Raw genomic sequence first — 22,141 nt, 5'->3', positions numbered from 1 at the left:
ACAACTAAAATAATGGCATTATTACAGCCCCCTGCAATTATACAATTATTTCTGGTATATCAACAAGATTCTCATTGCACAAATATCTTGTTTAAAATATCTTGGTGGGGCATTTCACAGTTCAGTTAAGGGCACAGTGTATATATGATAACTGGCCTACTCAAAAGAGTTAAATGGCCATCTTGCAATTCGCTGGACAAGGATTATTGTCCGACTAATCATAATCAAGGGTTGGACTCTTGGAAAATTTTGAAAGTCAAAATTCTTCTGTTTCACATTTTTACATTTCTTCTGCTCATAAGCTTCTCTTTTGTATTCAGATCTGGCCTCAAAATGATAATGTAGATCTTGGGGATAAAGGTGCAGCCCAGTAGACCAGCATTGGAGGCCAAGATGGAGAAGACCTGCACAGCCACCATGTATTTCCCTTTGGTGCTCAGGTAAGAGGGCACAAATGTCATCCAGACACTGCAGAAGATGCTGAACATGCTGAAGGTGATCAAGTTTGGCTTCATTGAAAGCCCCAGGCAGATTCCTAGCCAGGAAAGCCACTATGAAGCAGATGGCAGCTAGGAAGCCTAGGTAGCTGAGGGTGATGTTGTCATCAACAGAGCCTTCGTTGCATTGCAGGATGATCTCTCCAGGCCAGGAGTGGAGGTCAGAGTAAATGAATGGGGGGGAACTCCCAGCCAGATGGAACAGATGATTATTTGGACAGCAGAACAAGAAAGGATGGTGGAGTGGGACAAGCTCTTTCCCAACCATCTCTTTACCCGATTGCCTGGTTTTGTAGCAAGGAAAGAGAGCACCACCGTGATTGTCTTGGCCAAAAGAGAAGAAATGGTAACTGAGAAGACGATGCTGAAAACTGTTTGTCGGAGAAGGCAAGTGGCTTTCCTTGGTTGACCAATGAAGAGAAGAGGAGACAAGAAGCAAAGCAGGAGGGAGACCAGGAGGATGTAAGGGAGGTCTCGGGTGTTGGCTTTGACAATAGGAGTTTCTCGGTATTGAATGAATATAATTAAGAAAAGGACTGTGGTTAGGAAGAAAAGTAAGGCAAAAGAGACAAGGATGATGCCCAGATCTTCTTCATAAGACAGGAAGGTTATAACTTTCAGGATACATTGGACTTGTTCCTCATTTGGATATTGATCATCTGGACACTTGGTGCATATTTCTGTATCTGAGAAAACCAAAAAGCAATATTTCTTTAACATTCTGCCCTTCACATTTCAAGTAACATCTTTGGGGATAAAAGCTGATACCAGCAGCAGTTTGCAAAATGTATTTCCTAATAACTGCTCAAAAAGAAGATAGGAAGTCCATCATTTTCTAAACCATACAGAGCTAACATCTATGAAACCGGGAACAATCCTAGGACCAATGTGATTTCCTGTGTATTCCACAGAATTTTCATGGTAACTCAGGTTATTAGAAGTAAATAATGAATCAGTTCATCTTAGAAGGCACATTTATTGGATCCTTCCAGATGGATCTAAAACCCTACTGGACTCAGAGGATGCCTGTCTTGTGAAATCTAGTTGGCTGGAAGAAATCCAGCAAATAGTCTGGAATGACTACTGGGATGAATGGTAATATCGGTGATGAGATACACCCATAACTGTCCATACCACCTCATTGTGGACAAGTAAACCTTCCAGTGATCCACAAGGGATGGCCCATGTAGAGTATTGCAATTATCCTACCAGGAAGTGGACCTAATTCTCTAAGTTTCAAAGAACCCAGATGTTCCAAGAAAGACAAATGTGGAAGGATAGATGCAAACTAAAAAGCAGCATTTTCTCTGGCAGTAGAAAAACTTGTCCAATATGCCATACTCTCTAATCCCTATCAAAGTCTTTACCATTTTTCATTTTGATGAGAAATCATGCAGTTTGAAAATAAATAAATAATCAGTTGAGATTCATTCTGTCCTTTAATTATCACTTTTATGAAAATTGCCTTGGATGATTCCATTTCATCAAAGGCCTTCCCTTTTCTTTGGTGTCACCCACCTTCCTGAGTGGAGATAGTCCCCTCAGGACAAGGAACACAGTCATAGCAGCAAAATGGCTCTCCTTCTCGCTTCTGCTTGACAAATCCAGGATGACATTTTTCCACACATTTGGACTCAGGCAGAGACTAAGCAGAAAAACAAGGATTGTCAAAGTAAATATGTTAGCATTAACCATCGTGACATGCTGACGTACTCTTGAAATAAAAGTGACCACTGAGTTTCTAGAACTATTATGATATGAGGTAGAGGTGAAGTCATGAGAACAGGTCCCTCAGAAAGTGTAAGTCAGGAATCTTTTGCTGCAGAAAGTAGGAGCGGGGATTTATAAGGCCCAGCTAGGTATCCAAGAGAAGGTCCTTTCTGTTGAAGAACTACAATTAGGTAACAATAACTGGCTTGGAAGAATAAATCCATATTTGTTCTTAGTTAAATTTGGAGCTCATATTCATCCCAGAATTTCTTCCCAAATTCTTGGACCTCCTTCATTAAAGCAGAAGGCCAATTGCACTATCCCAGTGGAATGAAAGATTGGAGTAGATTACTCTACCCAGGTCTGGGTTTCTTAGAAACTTTGTGCTCTGCTTTTCTATGGGACACTGGCCCCAAGGTGAATCTTAGTTCCAAAACTTATTTCCAAGTAGAACAAAATTCAGACCTCAGTCAATAAATTTGTTTTCTTGATTGCTATTTGAAGACAAGGAAGAAGTGGATCACAATCTCTAGCACTTGAGGGATTAGCCCTCTCTTACCATTCTGTTGCAGCTTCTCCATTTCAACACTGAGCCAGGGTGCGTAGGCTTAGCCCAATGAAATTGGCCTTTGGAAAAGACACCAATATTTTTCCTACCCTGTTGTGCAACATTAGCCATGAGAGATGATCTTGGTTGATAATCATTCTCTCTTCTTCAACAGTCACCAGTTTGTCTTTCACGGCACTCTTTTTGGGGAGAAACACCGAGCTAAAGATACTCAGATCAGCCTTTAAATCTCCATTTTGGTCGAAGTACAGTTTGAATTCAGAAAGATTGTAAAACTCATTCTTCTCCAGAAAAGGATGGAACTAGAATGGGAACATTCAGGTATTTCAAAAGCATTAAACTTGGTTAATTTGCCCTTTTTTCTCATTTCACAGAGGTCTAACTTGCAAATATCCTTAGTTGGTAGAATAGGTTTAACCACTATCTTCAAAAATGAAAAAGAAAGGTTCAGCAAAATTTGTCAATCATATATTGACAATATATGTTTTGAAAACAATATCATTGACAAAATTTGTCAATTATAAGAAACCTTCTAAATCATCAATAAACTGCACAAAGAAAGAGAATATTCATAAATTCCTTGACAACAACAGGTGCTTGTTATAAAGAATGGATTGTCAAGAAAGTTGCCAGGATAATCCTTCTCCCAGATAGACCACATTATAAATACATCTAGATGAGCTAATTCTGCATTATGGCTACATTAAGAGAATATTATCTGTCTGTCTGTCTATCTATTTGTCTACATCAGAGGTGTCAAACTGGATTTCTTCAAGGGCTGAATCAGCATTGTAGTTTTTCACAGGTGGGGGGGGAGGGGCGCAGGATGGATGCCTCCTGCGGCAACCTGCCAGTTAAAATGGGATGCATGCGGTTCGCACATAGCCCCCATGCATCTCATTTTCACCCTTCATGGCCTTCTGCAGCACTCTGCTGGCTGTTTTCATCCCCATCTTTTTGCCCATTTGATCGGCCTGGTTTTTGAGCCATTTCACCCTGTTTTGGCCCTTTCAGCCCGTTTTCCAGCCCGTTTTCAGACTGGCTTTTGGGCCTATTTTGGCCCATTTTCGGCACATGCTAGCCTGTTTTCGGGCCCATTTTGGGCTGTTTTCCAGTCTGTTTTTGGTCAGCAGAGTGCTGCAGGAGGCCATGGAGGGTGAAAATAAGTTGCAGGGGCTGCACACAGCCCATTTTAGCTGCTAGAGGCACTGTGGACTGATCCTTTGACAGTTCCAGGCTAGCCTCACAGGCCAGATTAAACATACCGTGGGCCTTGAGTTTAACAACCCTGGTCTACATCATCGTTATCAAATTTATATGCTACTCATGGAGACTTCCGGTTTGTCGGCTTCGCTAGCGGCAGGGATTCACGATACCGCGTGATCCCCGCCACGCTAGCCGTTCTTGGTGCTCCGATCCGGACGGGTTTGGAGCTAAGGCTGCCCTGCAGGGGTGGTTGAAGATAGGGGGGATCCGGAGAGGGGTTTGGGGGTGTTGCAGACCCCCTCCCTGGCCGGCAGAACCCCCTTCTCTCAAGACGGTGCAGCGGCGGTCCGTAATGGCCGCCACAAAGAAGCCGGCAGCTGGGCAAGAATGCGCAGGAGGAAGAGGAGAAAGCTTTTGAAAGGGAAAGTTTTCTTGGTTGACCCAGGACTCTAAGACACATTTAATATAATTCCTGGAAATTATGGCTTTTTGAATGATGCTTTCCAGAAGAGAAAATAAGCGGCAATCTTGAGGTGCTGAAAGGAAAGTTTACTCTCCTTCCCTACGGAATCAACAAGTGGATACTGAGAAACCTGTCTTTTTCAGGTAAAAACTGGCTTTTTGTGATAAGTGGGAAGGAAGAGGACAAAAAATATATTTATATGTTAAGATCTTGTTGGAGGAGATGCCTTAAGGATTTGAAGTACTGCAATAAGGCTTTAAGATACAGATTTGGATTTTCTTTTTTTGATTGATACTACCCCAGGAAGAGAAAGTGAGAACTTTGTCTTGATTTGGATTGATTGATGATGTTGGGTTTTTGGGATTGCTTTATTTTTTGAAATATTTTGGTTGTTGCAAGAAGAAAGAGGGGTGGGGGAAAAGAAAAGAAAAGATTTATAATGGCTTTTTCTGTGGAGGAACTGAGAAAAGAATATGAGCAAACAAAAAAGGATGGCAAAGATGGTGTAAAAGAAGCCTTCCTTTTTTTAGAAATGGCGCTTGCTATCTATCAACAAACACTACAACAGTTGGAGGAAGAAGAAGAAGAAGAAGAAGAAGAAGAAGAAGAAGAAGAAGAAGAAGAAGAAGAAGAAGAAGAAGAAGAAGAAGAAGAAGAAGAAGAAGAAGAAGAAGAAGAAGAAGAAGAAGAAGAAGAAGCCATCTTTAATGAATTTCAAAATTTAACCAAGAAAGAAGGAAGAAAGAAAGGAAGGAAAATGAAGGACTTAAGATTTAAAAAAACACTCAAGAAAGAGAAAAATAAGATGCAAAATCAATAAAATGATAGTAAACAAAAGAAAAAAGGAACACAACAGAGAAGGGAAGCTAGCAAGGCAGAGGCTAGAAGAAGGGGGGTAGAAAGGTCTGGTGGGAGAAGAAAGAAAGGGGAAAGGTGGAGAAAAGCCACAAAGTTTTGAAACTAGATGGGAAAAGAGGAATCTTTTTTAGGGACAAAGGGTAAAGTATAATCTCTTTAAAAAAGATTCTGCAAGGTACATAAGATGGTATTGTAGCATTCGTATTAGAAATAGAAAATTAGAATGGTTTAAGAGTTAATAAGAGATTAAAATGTTGAAATGTTTAGTAATGATTGATTCTAAAATTTAATAAAATATTAAAGGAAATGTTTAGAACATTGAGTTTTAATTTAAGAGTTTAATATGATTATGGTATTGATATTATTATAAAATTATTATTGTAGTATTTGTTTTTGGAAAAGGCAATGGGAATGTTATAAGATTCAATATTTAGATTCATTATTTAACTATGTATTTAATCATTCTGGATTTATTATTTTTCTTTTTTAAAAAAAAGACATTAGTAGATAGAATGTGCCAAGCAGAATCAGATTGGGTATTAGGTGTTATTTTAAATGTTAATTTAATTAATTTAGGAGGAAGATAGAAAGGCATCATACTCTGATTAGTGATTTCAGGAGAATTTTTTATTATTATTATAGGGAATGAGACAAATGGATAATAAAGAATGGACAAAAGATACAAATATAATGATTTAAATTAAGATGGATTAAATAAGATAGAATTAAGAAGAGTGAAATGTGTGGAGAAGCTAATATAGAAGACATAGAATGGTAAATAAAATAGGTAATGACATGCAAGATGAGCATGAATATAATTGAAGTCCATGTAGAGAGAGATATCTGGGGCCAAGTTACTTTCCTAAAAGATTTTTTATATGTTTGTGTGTTGTGTGTTTATGTTTCTGGGAAAATTAATAAAACCTTGCAGAAATACAGAATGAGAATAATGGTAACCAAGTCAGAAAGAAATAGATGAAATAATAATAGCGAAATTGAATAAGAGTAAAGAGAAGTAAAGAGAAACTGGATAAGAGGTATTTGTATGCTCATATGGAAATGGTCTAAAATAGAACTATATTGTATAAAATAAGGTTTTAGTTGACTTGTAAAATTCATAATGGAAAAAGGTTCAAGTATGTAATTGTTAATGATGATTTGTTTGTCTTTAAAATTAATAAAATTTGTTTTTTTAAAAAATTATATGCTACTCATCTTGTGATGCAAGGCCACTATGCATGTCTGGAGGTACAATTGCCCCACCTATTATTTTTACAACCTGGGAATTTAGGGTGGATCCTATCTGAGTTTCTCTTTTTATATTGTTATGGGCTCTTCCTGCTTTTCTGATTACACATTTTTAACAGATTGTGGAACTGAGGAGGAGCTGTTTTTAGCCTTGAGGAAAACCAAGAAGGAGCAAAAGAGCCATGTTGGTCTACTGAAGCGGAAAATCAGAAGGACTTTGGGGACATATTTTCCAACTAATAAAAGCTCTTAGAGGGAGAATAACTGAAGACTGAGAAGCCATCAGTCAGATTTTTTAAAACCATTTTTTATTTTATTTTACAACAAATCCATCTTTCAATTAATTAAGTGTGTCATCTGGGTACATATATCTTGTGCAAGTATTTATATTTAGTATACATTTCTTGCTACGATTACATTCATATTAAAAATTACTCAATCTTATATATCTTATCATTATAACAATCTTAATGCATTTTATTCAGAAAAGTTTTTACTAGGGTTCCTGCAGAAAAGAGGGGTTGGACTACATGATCTAAAGGGCTCCAACAAATTTATGAAGGTAAAATTCCATGATATTAATCACAGACCTTTCAATCACAAATTACCTACAGGAATTTATTTTAATAAGCATGTATCATTTTTGAATTAGCAGTGTTTAATATCAAACAATGTCTGTCATAGTTCCTGTTCTTGTGAACATGCTTGCTTAAGTGATTAGATTGGCCAAACTTGTAATCCCATTAATACAAATAGGTTGATATGGTCTGACATCTTCTCCTTGTTATTTCTTCCTAACAGGAACTAAGATTAATGGATCCTTGTCAAGACCCCATACCTGCCACGGCTGCAGCCTTGGAGCCCTCAAACTCCCTTTCCTCTCCTTCCTTCCCCTCATGGATATGGAGGAATATGCAGCATTCAAGGCATGGACCAGAGTCATAATGGCACCATAACAATGGTGGAAATTCCACACCCTTCTTTTTTTCTGTTTTATCACCAGTGGTGATTTCTCAATGCATCTTTTTCGGCCTTTGACAGAAATGACATGCTTTGAAAAAGAGCAGAGAAATGACTGGTGCCCAAAGGGTGGTTCCACAAAGAAATAGGGTATAAAGGCATCCTTTATTGGCCCCTTTTTTCTCTCAAAATCAACAGTCCAGATACTATTCACATATTTGAGAGCTCTGTGGTCACTCAGTGGATAAAGTAAAATGAGAGTTGGGATCCAGACTTTCCTTTCAATGTATCCAGGCAAACGCCTAAGTATGAAATGAAAAAGAAGAATTCTGTCCAAAGCAGCACCATGTTCTATGTAATGAATATAGACATTGACTTGTCTCCACTTAGAGAGGAAATCACCATGAGGTACTGTAAGTTGAGTTGTTGGGAATTGTTGTGATACAACAACACAAATTCCATTCCTAACAAGCAAAGGAGTAATAATCCTCATGAAATACTCTCCATTTTCTGTGTCTGGAGCAAAGAGACCAACCAGGGTCCATCTGAAATGGAGGAGCACTTGGACAATTCCTGGGTAGAGGATCCCTTTTTTGGGGTAAAAACTGTGATAAAAGGGCAATTGACTTTTATCATTCAGCAAATCTGAAATAATTCAAAATTGATCTGAAAAAAACAATAAAGAATGCTGCGTTATATTTGGGGTCAGATCAATTCCAAAATATTAGCTTTAAAGAAATACAATTGTGATGACCCAGGGCATGGCACAAAGGAAACACAGTCAGATAATCAATTAGAGTCCCTTTATTAACTCCAACTTTGCCTCCAATGTCCAAGTTACCTTCTGGCTGGAGAGAAACTCTCCCAGGAACAGCCTTTGACTTTAGAAAATCAAGTCCAAAACATGGTCAACAAAAACTGTAACTATAAATCCAATCAAGCCAAACTGAGGTAATTCGTTTGGCAGGACAGGAGCAAGAATTCCAGACGTAAAGGCACAGGAAAACTCAAACGTTTGGGAAGATGCCAGGAACACAGATAAGCAAAGACAACACAGGATAAAGTCACATTTGCTCAGGCAGTTGCTTCAGTCAGCATTCAGTTCTTTTACACTTTCATTCCCAGGTGTGACTAATGAAATGAATCAGGATCCTTTCCTCCCCTACAAGCCACACAACCCACATTGCTCTCTTCTCCATTCCTCCCTGCATGCCCTAGGATGAAAAGGGGGTGGGCCTGGGTTTTCCTCTGAATTCTCTCTCCCTTGTTCTATATCTTCCCTGCTCTGCCCAGCTGGACTTTGCCCTTCCCCAGTTTCCTCCATAGCCAATGGAGCCACACTCCCACTCCCTGTCAGCTGTTCGTCTTCCTCCTCTGATTCAGACTCTGATAGGGGCATGACAACAATTTCATGAACTTCTTGAAATAGTTTGTTGTTGATTAGCCATTAATCCTTATGAAAATAAAGAATAAAAAACATAACATTAACAAGACAGTATGTATTAAGAGTATAAAAGAAAATGAGTTCAAAAGAATAACAATAAAGAATACAAATCATATTTCTCTATCAATCCGCACCTCCGACCCACATATCCAGATGTACACTGAAATATTTTGTTCAAATAAAGATCAATATTGAATGTATTTTTTTAAAAAAATTGACCAAACAGGAAATATTTATTATATTATAAGGATCTAAATGATCTAATCTGCGGTCCAAGATACTGATCTCTTTCTTATATGATTTATATTCAAATAATAGATGTGTTTTGTCTGTCTCCAGAACTCAGCAAATACAAGTCTCTTCATTACAAGGGTCTTGATTAAATCTTCCATTTTTAACCTTTCTATCCAGTGCTCATATCCTGCTTGAATAAATACCACCTTAAGGTATCCAGGCGTTTCTGCACCAAGATACTTGCCAATTTGGAAGTACATTTGTAGAGCACCATTCATTTCAATATGCCATCCTTATTGAACATGTTTGCATCTTTCTCTGCTTCAATATCTGATTTCTTTGGACAGCAAACTTTTTAGCTTCTTTTCCAGTTGCTCAAGAAACAGGAAGACCACATATCTTTCATTGAAATTGTCTCTTCTTTAATTGTCACTTCTAATACACAGGTTTTTGGGAGTCTGTCAGTTTCCATATATTTAATGTAACAACAATAATCGAGCACTGTGCCTAAGACAGAATCTTGAGGTACCTCACTGCATGCTTCCCTCTGTGTAGATGTAGTTTCATTGAGGACTAGATGCTAAGTGCCCTTGGTTAGGCAAAACACAGTCTAAAGCTTGCTTGTTCTTCAGCAAAAATTCTTTGTTCATCTACCCACTCTCAACTCTACTCAAGAGGATCTGAGGATTTTAGCCACAATGTCTATTAGACCAATGGGTATACTTGTAAAAGAAGAAACAGACATCTTGCACTCCCTGGAACTAAAATTATATTTATTATACTTACTAAGCTTTTGTCAGCCTTTGCTGACATCATCAATGCCATTACAGAGATCTATGCCTTTATATACCATTGATCAATTAAGCCCTTGGACATGTAATAGGACCTTCTAACTGCCTCCCACTTGTAATTAACCCTGTTTTTGCTTTGGTCGTGTTGGTCAAAGGAGGCTTATCTTTTCTTGTTGTTTCCTCCCTTGTCAGACCCAGCCTGGAATGCTTATCTCTAAGAGGTGATGATAACCTGCCAGCTATTGCAATTTGTTGCTTTGCTAGTGACCTTGTGGTCGGTCCAGCTCATTCTTCATTATTCCTCTCTGTTATGGCTTGAAGCAGCACAAACCGGACCAAACTCTAAGAATGAGAGTGATACGCCCAAAGGAAACACTGTTAGGGATATCATTGTTTACCTAACTTAGTTTGGGTAAAATAATATATAAACTATGTTAGTGAGTTTAAGTGTATGTATCACTTTAAACTGTAAACCAAGTTTTTGGGTGCGGTTGTAAAATCACCATAAGAGGGAGCAAGAGAGCTCACTGTTTCCCTGGCTTTTACTGGAATGCTGACAATGGATTGATGATGATAACTGCATGTTTGCTGAGAGAAGAAAAGGGGTTTGATTTTTTCTTCATATCTCTGACTGCAAAAGAGATATATCACTGGACTGATTGATTGTAAGTTTAATGAACTCTTTTTCAAAACTGGACTTTGCAAACTGAATAACCCCCGGACTGACTGAACTTAGTGTATGACATATGGACTGTTTTGACTATGCTATAACTCTTGCTGGAATAAAAACTATTTAACTTGCACAGTGTATCTGTCTTACTGATTGTAAACTAGTACAACGTTTTGTCTCACATATCTGCCTGCCTGCTAGACTGCCGCTGCACGTTCTGCTAAGGTGTATATCCCTAACACTGGTTATGGGCCCAGGTGCACAGTCAGACTAACCAGGATATAAACAAGCTTGTAAGTGAGAGTTTGTGTAGTTACACAACAGACAAACAGACAGCTGTGTTTTATTAATTATAGTTTAATATCCATAAAGATGGCACAAGTCAATTTACAAAGTTTGTCTCAAATATCCAAACTGGATGGAACAAACTATGTTTCATGGTCTATGAAATGCAGCCTACTTCTACGAAGAGAAGGTTTGTGGAGTATAATACAAAACCCACCAGAGGTAGATGCATGGGATCCAGAGAATGAGGATGATGCCCAGAAAATACAAGAATATCAAGTGAAGAATGAGCAAGCTCTCTGTATAATAGGATTTACTCTCTCTGACCAACAGCTTGTACATATTCATGGAGAAGAAACAGCTGCGAAATGTTGGGAGAATTTAAAGAAGATTTATGTTCGAGACAGTGTAGGAGCACATATAAATCTTACACGGCTCCTAGGACTCTAAGACATATCTAATAAAATTCCTGAAAAGTATGACTTTCTGAATAATACCTGCCAGAAGAGGAAAAAAGCGGCTGTTTGAAGGTGCTGAAAGGATAGCTTTCCCTCTTTTCCTACGGAATAAATAACTGGATATTAAGAAACCTATTTCTTTTAGGTGAAATTTGGTTTTAAGCGATGAGTGGGAAGAGAGAGGATTAAAAGAAAACATTTGTATGCTAAGACTTTGTTGGAGCAGATGCCTTAAGGATTTGAAGACTAGAATATATTGCAATAAGATTTTAAACAGATTTGGACTTTCTTTCTCTTGGATTGATATTGCCCCAGAAGGAGAAAGTGAGAACTCTGCCTTGGTTTGGACTGACTGATAACTTTGGGACTGTTTTATTTTTTTATTTTCTTTTGAATATTCTGGTTGTTGTAAGAAGAAAGAAGGGGAAAAGAAAGAAAAGATTTATAATGGCTCTTTCTGTTGAGGAACTAAGAAAAGAATATGAACAAGCAAAAAAAAAATGGTAAAGATGGTGTGGAAGAAGCTTTCCTTTTCTTAGAAATGGCGCTTATTAATTATCAACAAACATTACAACAGATGAAGACAGCAGAGGAACAAGAAAGAAAGAAAGGAGCCATTTTTAATGAATCTCAGAACTTGATCCAGAAAGAAGGAAGAGAGAAAGAAAAGAAAAGAAGAGAAAAGAAGAAAATTAAAGGACTTAAGGACTTAAGATCTAAAAAAACATTTAAGAAAGGGAAAAATAAGGTGCAAAACCAATATGATGATAGTAAACAAAAGGGAAAAGGAATACGACAGAGAAGGGAAGCTGGCAAGGCAGAGGCTAGAAGAAGTGGGGTAGAAAGGTTTGTTGGGAGAAGAAAAGAAAGGGAAAAGGTGGAGAAAAGCTACAATGTTTTGAAATTAAATGAAAAAAGAATTTTTTTTGGATAATGGATAAAGTATAATTTTTTTTTAAAAAAAAGATTTTGCAAGGTACATAAGATGAGATGGTAGTATTGTAATGATTTAAGAGTTGATAAGAGATTAAAATGTTAAAATGTTTAAAAATGATTGGCTTTAAAACCAAATAATAGGGAGGTTTAGAATATTGTTTTAATTAAAGAGTTTAATAAGACTATGGTATTGATGTTATTATAAAATTTTTATTATAGTATCTTTTTTTAATATTTGGATTTATTGTCTAATTATGTACTTAATTATGTTGGATGTATTAGTTAGATAGAATGTACCAAGGAAAATCGGATTGGGTATTAGATATTATTTTAAAGATTAATTTGATTAACTTAGGGGAGATAGAAAGGCATCATACTCTGATTAATGATTTCAGGAGAAACTTATTTTCTTTTTTTTTTATAAGGAATGAGACAAAGGGATGATAAAAAATGGACAAAAGATATAAATATAATGATTCAAATTAAGATGATTAATTAAGATAGAAGTAAGAAGTGTGAAATATGTGGGGAAGTTAATATAGAAGGCTTAGAATGGTAAATAAAATAAGTAATGATATGTAAGATGAGCATGAATATAATTGAAGTCCATGAAGAGAGAGACACCTGGGTCCAAGTTACTTTCAAAAAGATTTTTTTTATGTTTTGTGTGTTGTGTGTATATGTCTTTTTGGGGGGAGAATTAGTTAAAAATTGTAGAAATATAGATTGAGAATAATGGTAACTAAGTCAGAAAGAAACAGATGAAATAATAATAATGATATTGAATAAGAGTAAAGAGAAGTAAAGAGAAATTGAATAAGAGGTTTTGGTATGTTGTATGGAAATGGTTTAAAACAGAATTATAATTTATATGACTTGTTAAATTGACAATGAAAAAAGGTTTAAACATGTAATGAATAATGACAATGTGTGTGTTTTAAAAATTAATAAAACTTGTTTTAAAAAAAAAAAAAAATCTTACACGGAAGCTGTTTAGAACACATCTTCAGAAAAATGGAGACATGCTGAATCATATAAACTCAATGAAGAGAATTTTTCAAGAACTGCATGAAAAGGAACTTATCTTCACTGAATTACACCAAGTTTATATCATTTTGTCTTCTTTGGACGAGAGCTACGATGATTTCGTAACTTCACTTGAAGTTCTGCCAAAAGATAATTTTACATTAACTGACATTACTGGCAGATTAATTGAAGAAGCCAGGAGAAGGCTTGAAAGGGATCAACTCAGAAGGGAACAACCACAACGTGAAGAAGAGAAAATATCTTCGTCAGCGTATACAATTAGAAAATGTTTTAATTGTGGAGGAAAAGGACATTTGGCTAGATTCTGCAAGAAAGCAAAAAGCCAAAAAGCCAGCCAGAATGCTAAAGGGCATAAAAAGAATAAAGAATGCTTTGAGTTAGCCATGTATAGCAACGAAACTATGAATAGTAATTTATGGGTGGTAGATAGTGGAGCATCGCACTGCATAACGAAAGATAAGAAAAGATTTGTTAAGATGTCCACAAGTTCACAGCAGATATTGTTAGCTAATGGCTGGAAACTGAAAGCTAAAGGTCAAGGTATAGCATATTGTTCTTGCATAAAAGAAAATGTAAAAATGTTATATGTACCACAGCTTAAGTTTAATTTGCTTTCGGTTAGAGTTTTGGTTAAACTAGGTTATGTAATTACCTTTAGGGGAGACAATTGCATAATTGAAAAAGAAGGTAATAAAGTTACTGCAACTTTAAGAGGTGAATTGTATGTGTTAAATGATAATTTAGAGGTAGCTAACACAGTTTATGATAATGTTAAACCTCATAATGAGTGCATACATTTGTTACACAGACGTTTGGGGCATATAAATTTTAAAATGCTTAAACAAACAGTAGAATTATCTAAGGGTATAAAACTGAAACCTTGCAGTAAGTATTTGCACTGCAATTCTTGTAGTCAAGAGAAAAGCAAGGTGGTACCAGCAAATAGAGTTAATGGATTCAAAACAAAGGAGCCTCTAGAGGTAGTATTTGCTGAAATTATAGGTCCTAAAAAACCAAGTGTGGGAGGTGCTCGGTACATACTAAGTATAATGGACCATTATTCCAGATATGGTTTCTGTTATCTAATGAACAGCAAAACGGAAACATATCAGAATTTCTTTAATTGGCTTAAATTCGCTGAAAGAAAAACTAAAAGGAAATTAGTAACTCTTATCACTGATAATGGTACAGAATTTATAAACAATAAATTCCAAAATACACTGAAGATGGCAGGTGTTGAACATAAAAAGTCTGCACCATATAGGCCACAACATAATGCCTTTATTGAGAGACGAGGCCAAACATTACAAGCAATGGCTTGTACTATGCTGACAGATTCAGGATTACCTGAAACTTTGTGGGGAGAAGCAATAATGTGTGGTAATCATATATTGAATAATGTTGTTAATTCAACAACTGGTGAATTACCATTCACACGGTGGCATGGCAGAAAACCTGACCTAAGCTACATGCACACATTTAGAGCACCAGCATGGGTGCATATCCCTACACAACTGAGAAAGAAAGGGCAACATAGGGCTAAAAGGTTATTTTTTGTAGGTTATGAATCTAATCACAAGTCATACAGATTCTGGGAAAAAGGTACATCTAGAGTTTACTCTAGTGCTAGTGCACAATTCCTAGAAAATGTAGGATGGGAAAAACTGGAGCAAGATTCAAATAAGGAAGTAATTATAGAACCCTACAAAAGACAAAAAGAAAAAATCAGTAATAAGAAGAGCACAATTAAAGAGGAAGTACATGGAGAGCATATAGGACCAGAACAGGAAGAAATACCAGAACAGGAAGAAATAGATAATCAGGAACAGGTAGAACATGAAAGTCCACCTGTAAGCCCTGTAATACCTAGACGTTCTACACGTGTAACCAAACCACCTGATAGGTATCAAGCAAGTGTAGTTTGCCAAGTGAGTAAAGTTCCAACTAGTGTTGAAGAACTTAGGATGTATCCTGCTAAGGATCAGGAGAATTGGCAAAAGGCAATGGAAAAGGAGTTAAATTCATTAAAAGAAATGAAAGTTTATGAAAATGCCAAATTACCTCCAGGTGAAAAGTCCATTGGTTGCAAATGGATATTTAAGTTAAAAACTGGTAAAAATGGGACTGTTACCCATAAGGCTAGGTTGGTAGCTCAAGGATTTAATCAAACTGCATATGATTATGATGAAGTATTTGCACCAAATTTAAAGGCAACAACCTTGAGAGCAGCTTTAGTGTAGGCAGCTAAGAAAAACTATATTATAAATCATTTAGATGTAGAAACTGCCTATCTGCATGCACCATTGCAGCACACTATATATTTAAGAAAACCAGTAGGTATTAAAGATGATAAAAATAATAATGACTGTTGGAAACTGAAAAAGAGTCTCTATGGATTGAAACAATCTGGTTATGAATGGAACCAATATATTGTAAAAGAGTTAAACAATATAGGATTTAAAGCAGGTTTAGCTGATCCATGTTTATTTAGAAGAGAGACAAATGGAATAGTATCATTATTATTGTTGTTTATAGATGATATGGCTTTAATAACGAAGACTAATAATGAAGCTAGTGAGATAATATCATTATTAAGTAAGAGGATAAAATTAAAGCATTTAGGAGAGATAAGACAGTATTTAGGATTGACAATAAACAAAACCAATAGTGGCTTTAAGATATCACAAGTGGATAAAATATACCAATTGCTAAAAATGTATAAAATGGAACTTTGTAAACCGGCAAAAACTCCAATGAGTGAGGAATTTTGTCGTACTGATGCTCAAAGTTCAAAATTCGATAAGACTATTTATCAGTCATTAATAGGTAGTTTATCATATATAAGTAATTGGTCAAGGCCAGATATTGCTTATGGCGTTAATCAATTGGTGAGATTTAATGATGAACCAAATGAACATCACTGGCAAGCGCTAAAGCGTATATTAAGGTATCTTAAAAAGACAATGCACTATGCATTGTATTTAGAGCCAAAAGATGATTTGATTTTAAGTGCATATGCTGATGCAAGTTTTGCAACAGATATAAAAACTAGGAAATCAACTTCAGTTATGGCTATACTATAAGGTAAAACACTGATTGGTTGGAGGTCAATTAGACAGCAACACATAAGTATGTCCACAATGGAAGCAGAATTTTTATGCTTATCATTATTATGTACTGATTTAATTCTGTATAAACAGTTGTTGTTAGATATGGGAGTAACTGTTAAAGATGCCATTGTAGTGTATGAGGACAATCAAGCAGCCATAAGGTTGGCTACAGATATTACTGTAAGGACTAGATCTACGCACACTGACCTTAGATATTTGAATGTTAGACAATCTGTAAAAAGTGGTCTGATAAGATTGGAATACTGCATAACTGAAGAAAATTTTGCAGATGGATTTACTAAAGCCCAAGGTTCAGTAAAGCACAAGGAAAATTGTGAAAACTATGGGTTGAAATTGTAAATAGATATATATATTATTATATTACCCAAAAGGGGAGAATGTTAGGGGTAACATTGTTTACCTAACTTAGTTTGGGTAAAATAATATATAAACTATGTTAGTGAGTTTAAGTGTATGTATCACTTTAAACTGTAAACCAAGTTTTTGGGTGCGGTTGTAAAATCACCATAAGAGGGAGCAAGAGAGCTCACTGTTTCCCTGGCTTTTTTTTTTTTTAAAGCAAGTTTTATTAATTTCAAAAAACAAACAAATCATCATCAACCATTACATATTTGAACCTTTTTCCATTATAGATTTAACAAGTCAGATAAAACCTTATCTTATACAATACATTTCTATATTATTTCATCAATTTCTTTCTGACTTGATTATCATCACTCTCTTTCTATGTTTCTACAAGGTTTCACCAATACTCTCAAAGACATAGACAAACACAAACATACATATAAAAAATCTTTTAGTAAAGTAACTTGGCCCCAGGTACCTCTCTTTATATGGGCTTTAATTATATTCATGCTCATCTTACAGATCATTATTTATTTTATTTACCATTCTGTATCTTCCATATAAACTTCTCCATACATTTCACTCTTCATAATTCTCTCTTATTCAATCCATCTTAATTTAAATCATTATATTTATATCTTTTGCCCAACCTTTATTATCCCTCTATCTCATTCCTTATAATGAAAAAAAAAAGAATTTCTCCTGAAATCTCTAATCAGAGTATGATGCCTTTCTATCCTTCCCCTAAATTAATTAAATTAACATTTAAAATAACACCTAATACCCAATTTGATTCTGCTTGGTACATTCTATCTACTAATTTTTACTTTTAGTAACAATAAAAACAGAGTAAATAATCAAAAATGTTTAAATACATAATATCCTCCCAAATACGTAGTTAAATAATAAATCTAAATAATAAATCTTATAGCATTCTCATTGCCTTTCCCTTCAATATTTTATTACATTTTAAAAATCAATCATTATTAAACATTTCAACATTTTAATTTCTTATTAACTCTTAAGCCATTCTAATTTTCTATTTCTAATACGAATGTTACAATACCATCTTGTGTACCTTGCAGAATCTTTTTTAAAAAATTTATGCTTTACCCATTATCCCTAAAAGGATTCCTCTTTTCCCATCTAATTTTAAAACTTTGTGGCTTTTCTCCGCCTTTCCCCTTTCTTTCTTCCCCCACCAAGTCTTCCTACCCCCCTTTCTTCTAACCTCTGTCTTGCCGGCATCCCTTCTCTGTTGTATTCCCTTTTTCTCTTGTTTGCTATCATTGTATTTATTTTGCATCATATTTTTCTCTTTCTTAAATGTTTTTTTAGATCTTAAGTCCTTCATTTTCCTCGCTTTCTTCCTTCCTTCTTTCTTAGATGAATTTTGGGATTCATTGAAGATGGCGTCTTCATCTTCTTCTTGTTGCTCTTCAGCTTCCATCTGTATTGTCTGTTCATAGTTAACCAACGCCATTTTTAAAAAAAGAAAAGCTTTTTCCATACCATCTTTACAGGCTGCTTTTGTTTGCTCATATTCATCCCTCAGTTCCTCCAAAGAAAAAGTCATGATAGATCTTTTCTTTTCTTTTTCACACCAACCAAAATATTCCAAAAGAAAAAACAAGACAACCCCAAAGTCCACAATCCTCAATCAATCCAAGCCAAGCCAGAATTCCCCCTTTCTCTTCCAGGGGTAGTATCAGACAAAGAAAAAAAGAAAGTTCAAATCTGTGTTTTGAAGCCTTATTGAGATTTTATTTCTGTTTTCAAATCCTTAAGGCATCTCCTCCAACAAAATCCAACCAAATAAATATATTTTTTGTCCTCTCCCTTCCGACTTATCCCAAAAAGCTAGTTTTACCTGAAAAAAAAACAGGTTTCTCAATATCCATTTATTAATTCCGTTGGGGGGGAGAGTAAACTTTCCTTTCAGCACCTCAGAATTGCCGCTTATTTTCTCTTGTGGAAAGAATCATCCAAAAAGCCATCGTTTTCAGGAATTAAACTAAATATATCTTAGAGTCCTGAGTCAACCAAGAAAACTTTCACTTTTTAAAAACTTTCTCCTCTTCCTCCAGCGCATACTTGCCCAGCTGCCGGCTTCTTTGTGGCGGCCATTACGGACCGCCGCTGCACTGTCTTGGTAAAAGGAGGTTCTGCCGGCTAGGGAGGGGGTCTGCAGCACCCCCAAACCCTTTCCCGGATCCCCCCTACCTTCAGCTGCCCCTGCAGGGCAGCCTTGCTCCACACCCTTTCGGGTTGGAGCCCCAAAAACAGCTAGCGCGGCAGGGATCGCGCAGCTTCGCGAATCCCTACCGCTCGCAAAGCCGACAAACCGGAAATCCCATCACTGTTTCCCTGGCTTTTACTGGAATGCTGACAATGGATTGATGATGATAACTGCGTGTTTGCTGAGAGAAGAAAAGGGGTTTGATTTTTTCTTCATATCTCTGACTGCAAAAGAGATATATCACTGGACTGATTGATTGTAAGTTTAATGAACTCTTTTTCAACACTGGACTTTGCAAACTGAATAACCCCCGGACTGACTGAACTTAGTGTATGACATATGGATTGTTTTGACTATGCTATAACTCTTGCTGGAATAAAAACTATTTAACTTGCACAGTGTATCTGTCTTACTGATTGTAAACTACTACAACGTTTTGTCTCACATATCTGCCTGCCTGTTAGACTGCCGCTGCATGTTCTGCTAGGGTGTATATCCCTAACAAACACTACCCAAGGAGGAGACATCTTCAGTGGTTTACCACATCAACTGTAGTGACTGTGCAAGCAATTACATAGGGGAAACAACCAAGCGGCTACAGACCAGAGTACACGATCAATAGGCATGTTGAACTACCACTGGCTTACCAAGCACTGAGACACCAGGAAAGACCCTGCCAGAGGAGTAGAGACCACTTCCTATCAGGGAGCAGGGACTGATTCCCCCCCCTTCCCCCCGCATCCCTCAGCATGTGGATTTATCCTACGAAGGCACAGCCAGGCCTGATAGAGATACAGATAATCAGAGTTGGAAGGGACCTTGTAGGTTATCTAGTCCAACCCTTCACCCAAGTGGGAGACCCTACACCATTTCTGACAAATGGCAGTCCAATCTCTTCTTGAAAGTCTCAACTGATGGCGCTCCCACAACTTCTGAGGGTAAGCTGTTCCATTGGTTGATTGTTCTCACCGTCAAAAAGTTCCTCCTTGTTTCCAGGTTAAATTTCTCCTTGTTCAGTTTCCATCCATTATTCAAATGGCAGGTTAACATCACCTCTTAGAGATAAGCATTCTAGGCTGAGTCTGACAAGGGAGGAAACAACAACAAAAGATAAACCTCCTTTGACCAACATGACTGAAGCAAAAAAAAAAGGGTTAATTACAAGTGGGAGGTGGTTGGAAGGGCCTATTACGCGTGCAAGGGCTAAATTGTTTAATGATATATATACAACTGCCATCTTAAACCCAACTGAAGGTTAGCAGGAACTATTAATATGTGTAAATGAACCTGCTAATAGAGGACAGTTCCGTTAGGGAAAATTGTCATGGCCCCATCGGAGCCTGAATCTGCAGAGGAGGACAAGCCGGAACTGGAGCCGACAGAGATTGAGGGGGTGGCTTTGTTGGCTTCAGAGGAATGTGCGGAGGACCAGGATGAGGTAGCCCAGGGCCCTTCAGGATTGGGATGGCTTGTTAGCATGGAGGAACAGGGGCAGGATGACCGAGAGAGGGCAAGCATTGAAACAGAAAGCAGGACTCATTGTTTGTTCTTGCTTTGTGGGCCAATGTTTGTTCCTTGCTTCATGGACTCATTGTTCATTTCCCTGTTCCTTTGCTGGACAGTGGCAACCAAAGGCTGCCATGTGTGTATGTGTGTGTGCACCCTTTGCTGTGGCACTTGCCCACAACGTGGGAGGTTTGGGGAAATTTGGAGCATTAAAGGGAGTTTGAACTCTCAGATGGCTGTGTGGCCTTCATGCCTTGTCCTGTGTCATCTCAGAAATTTTTTGAATAGTTCAGCTGGCAGAAAGTCTTTCACAGGAGCTATATTGCTCTTCAAGCCATTTATGATGAATTTCATCAGAAATGCTTTCGGTAAAAAAAACATTTAACAGGTTGGCTAACCTACTTGTAATTTTTAAAATAAAGTGGTTGATTAAGGACAGTGATCCCTGTGAATTCATAAGACGTACATTATCTGTTTTTATCAGATACAAATAAGATAAATTATACACTATAAAATCACTCACCAAGAGCAACACCAACCATAAGAATCTCCATTCTCTCCCTAAACTTATAGCAATGTGTATGGTCCCGTGAACCACGCGCTCTGAGCTCAAAAGTCTCCAAGAACAAGGAAATACTAACTTATATATTGACTACCACACAGAATGTATCAAAAGCAAGACCTTCAACTTACATCCCAATAACAATCAGCTCAACATCTAACATTAGGCATGCACACTCCTTACTTCCTCCAGACCCACTAATATCTAAAATGCAAATTGCTCAATGCAAGAAGCCTCACAAACAAAATACATGAATTCCTCATCTTACTAAGCACAGCCACATTCAATATTATATTAGTCTGTGAGACATGGTTGAATGAATCTTTTCCAGACTCCATTACCACAGTCAGAGAATATCACGTTTATCAGTCAGATCATGAAATCCGTAGAGGAGGTGGAGTTGCTACCTTCTATAAAAATCCTAAATCTAAGAAAGATTCAAATACACAGCAGCTTGTTCTTCCAGAGACCATTGTCTGTGAACTGTCCTTAAATAACACTATCCGCTTCTTACTATGCTACAGAGCCCCTGATTATGACATAGTTCATGCAAACAAGCTAACGTCACTGTTGATGTGGGCTACCTCTTGCCCCTTATTTTCCTTGGTGACCTCAATCTACCACTTATAGATTGGACCCTAAATGAATGTACATCTGAACCCAACATGCAACCCTGTACAATGCCGTTACTACAATGGGACTGGATCAATTAGTAACTAACAACACTAGACTCAACAACTGCCTTCACCTCATCTTCTGCAACAGCTCAAACTCAATATATAGCCTACAAATACAAGAACCCTTTTCAATAGTGACCACAGTATGATTGACTTTTGTCTCAATTTATGCTCTCACAAAAAGATCTTAATGATGGATCTCCAAAGTACAATTTCAAAAAAGCCAACTATGATCTCATAGATGCTGATCTCTTGATTGGCAATGCATTCTTGCTTGAACTTAAAGAGTCATTAAACTATGTGTAC

At 36.9% G+C, this 22,141-nt stretch overlaps 1 protein-coding gene across 1 annotated transcript; it reads right to left on the bottom strand.

The window, feature by feature from the left end:
- Positions 1–578: 578 nt before the first annotated feature.
- LOC148128497 (vomeronasal type-2 receptor 26-like) lies at positions 579–7,988 on the bottom strand. Its single transcript, XM_087948919.1, has 4 exons — positions 7,389–7,988; positions 2,865–3,077; positions 2,016–2,142; positions 579–1,183 (listed from the first exon to the last, which is right to left on the bottom strand). The coding sequence occupies exons 1-4, from the start codon at positions 7,491–7,493 to the stop codon at positions 579–581; spliced, it is 1,050 nt and encodes a 349-aa protein (XP_087805045.1). The 5' UTR covers positions 7,494–7,988.
- Between the last annotated feature and the right edge of the window lie 14,153 nt (positions 7,989–22,141).

This window comes from Notechis scutatus, unplaced genomic scaffold, assembly GCF_049901735.1.
Source record: "Notechis scutatus isolate UNSWTSFEM ecotype Mainland unplaced genomic scaffold, rNotScu1.2 NSCUSCF46, whole genome shotgun sequence".
In the NCBI taxonomy this organism is placed as follows: Eukaryota; Metazoa; Chordata; class Lepidosauria; order Squamata; family Elapidae; genus Notechis; species Notechis scutatus.
Note: the sequence above shows the minus strand (reverse complement) of the source record. Positions and strands in the feature narration are given on the sequence as shown.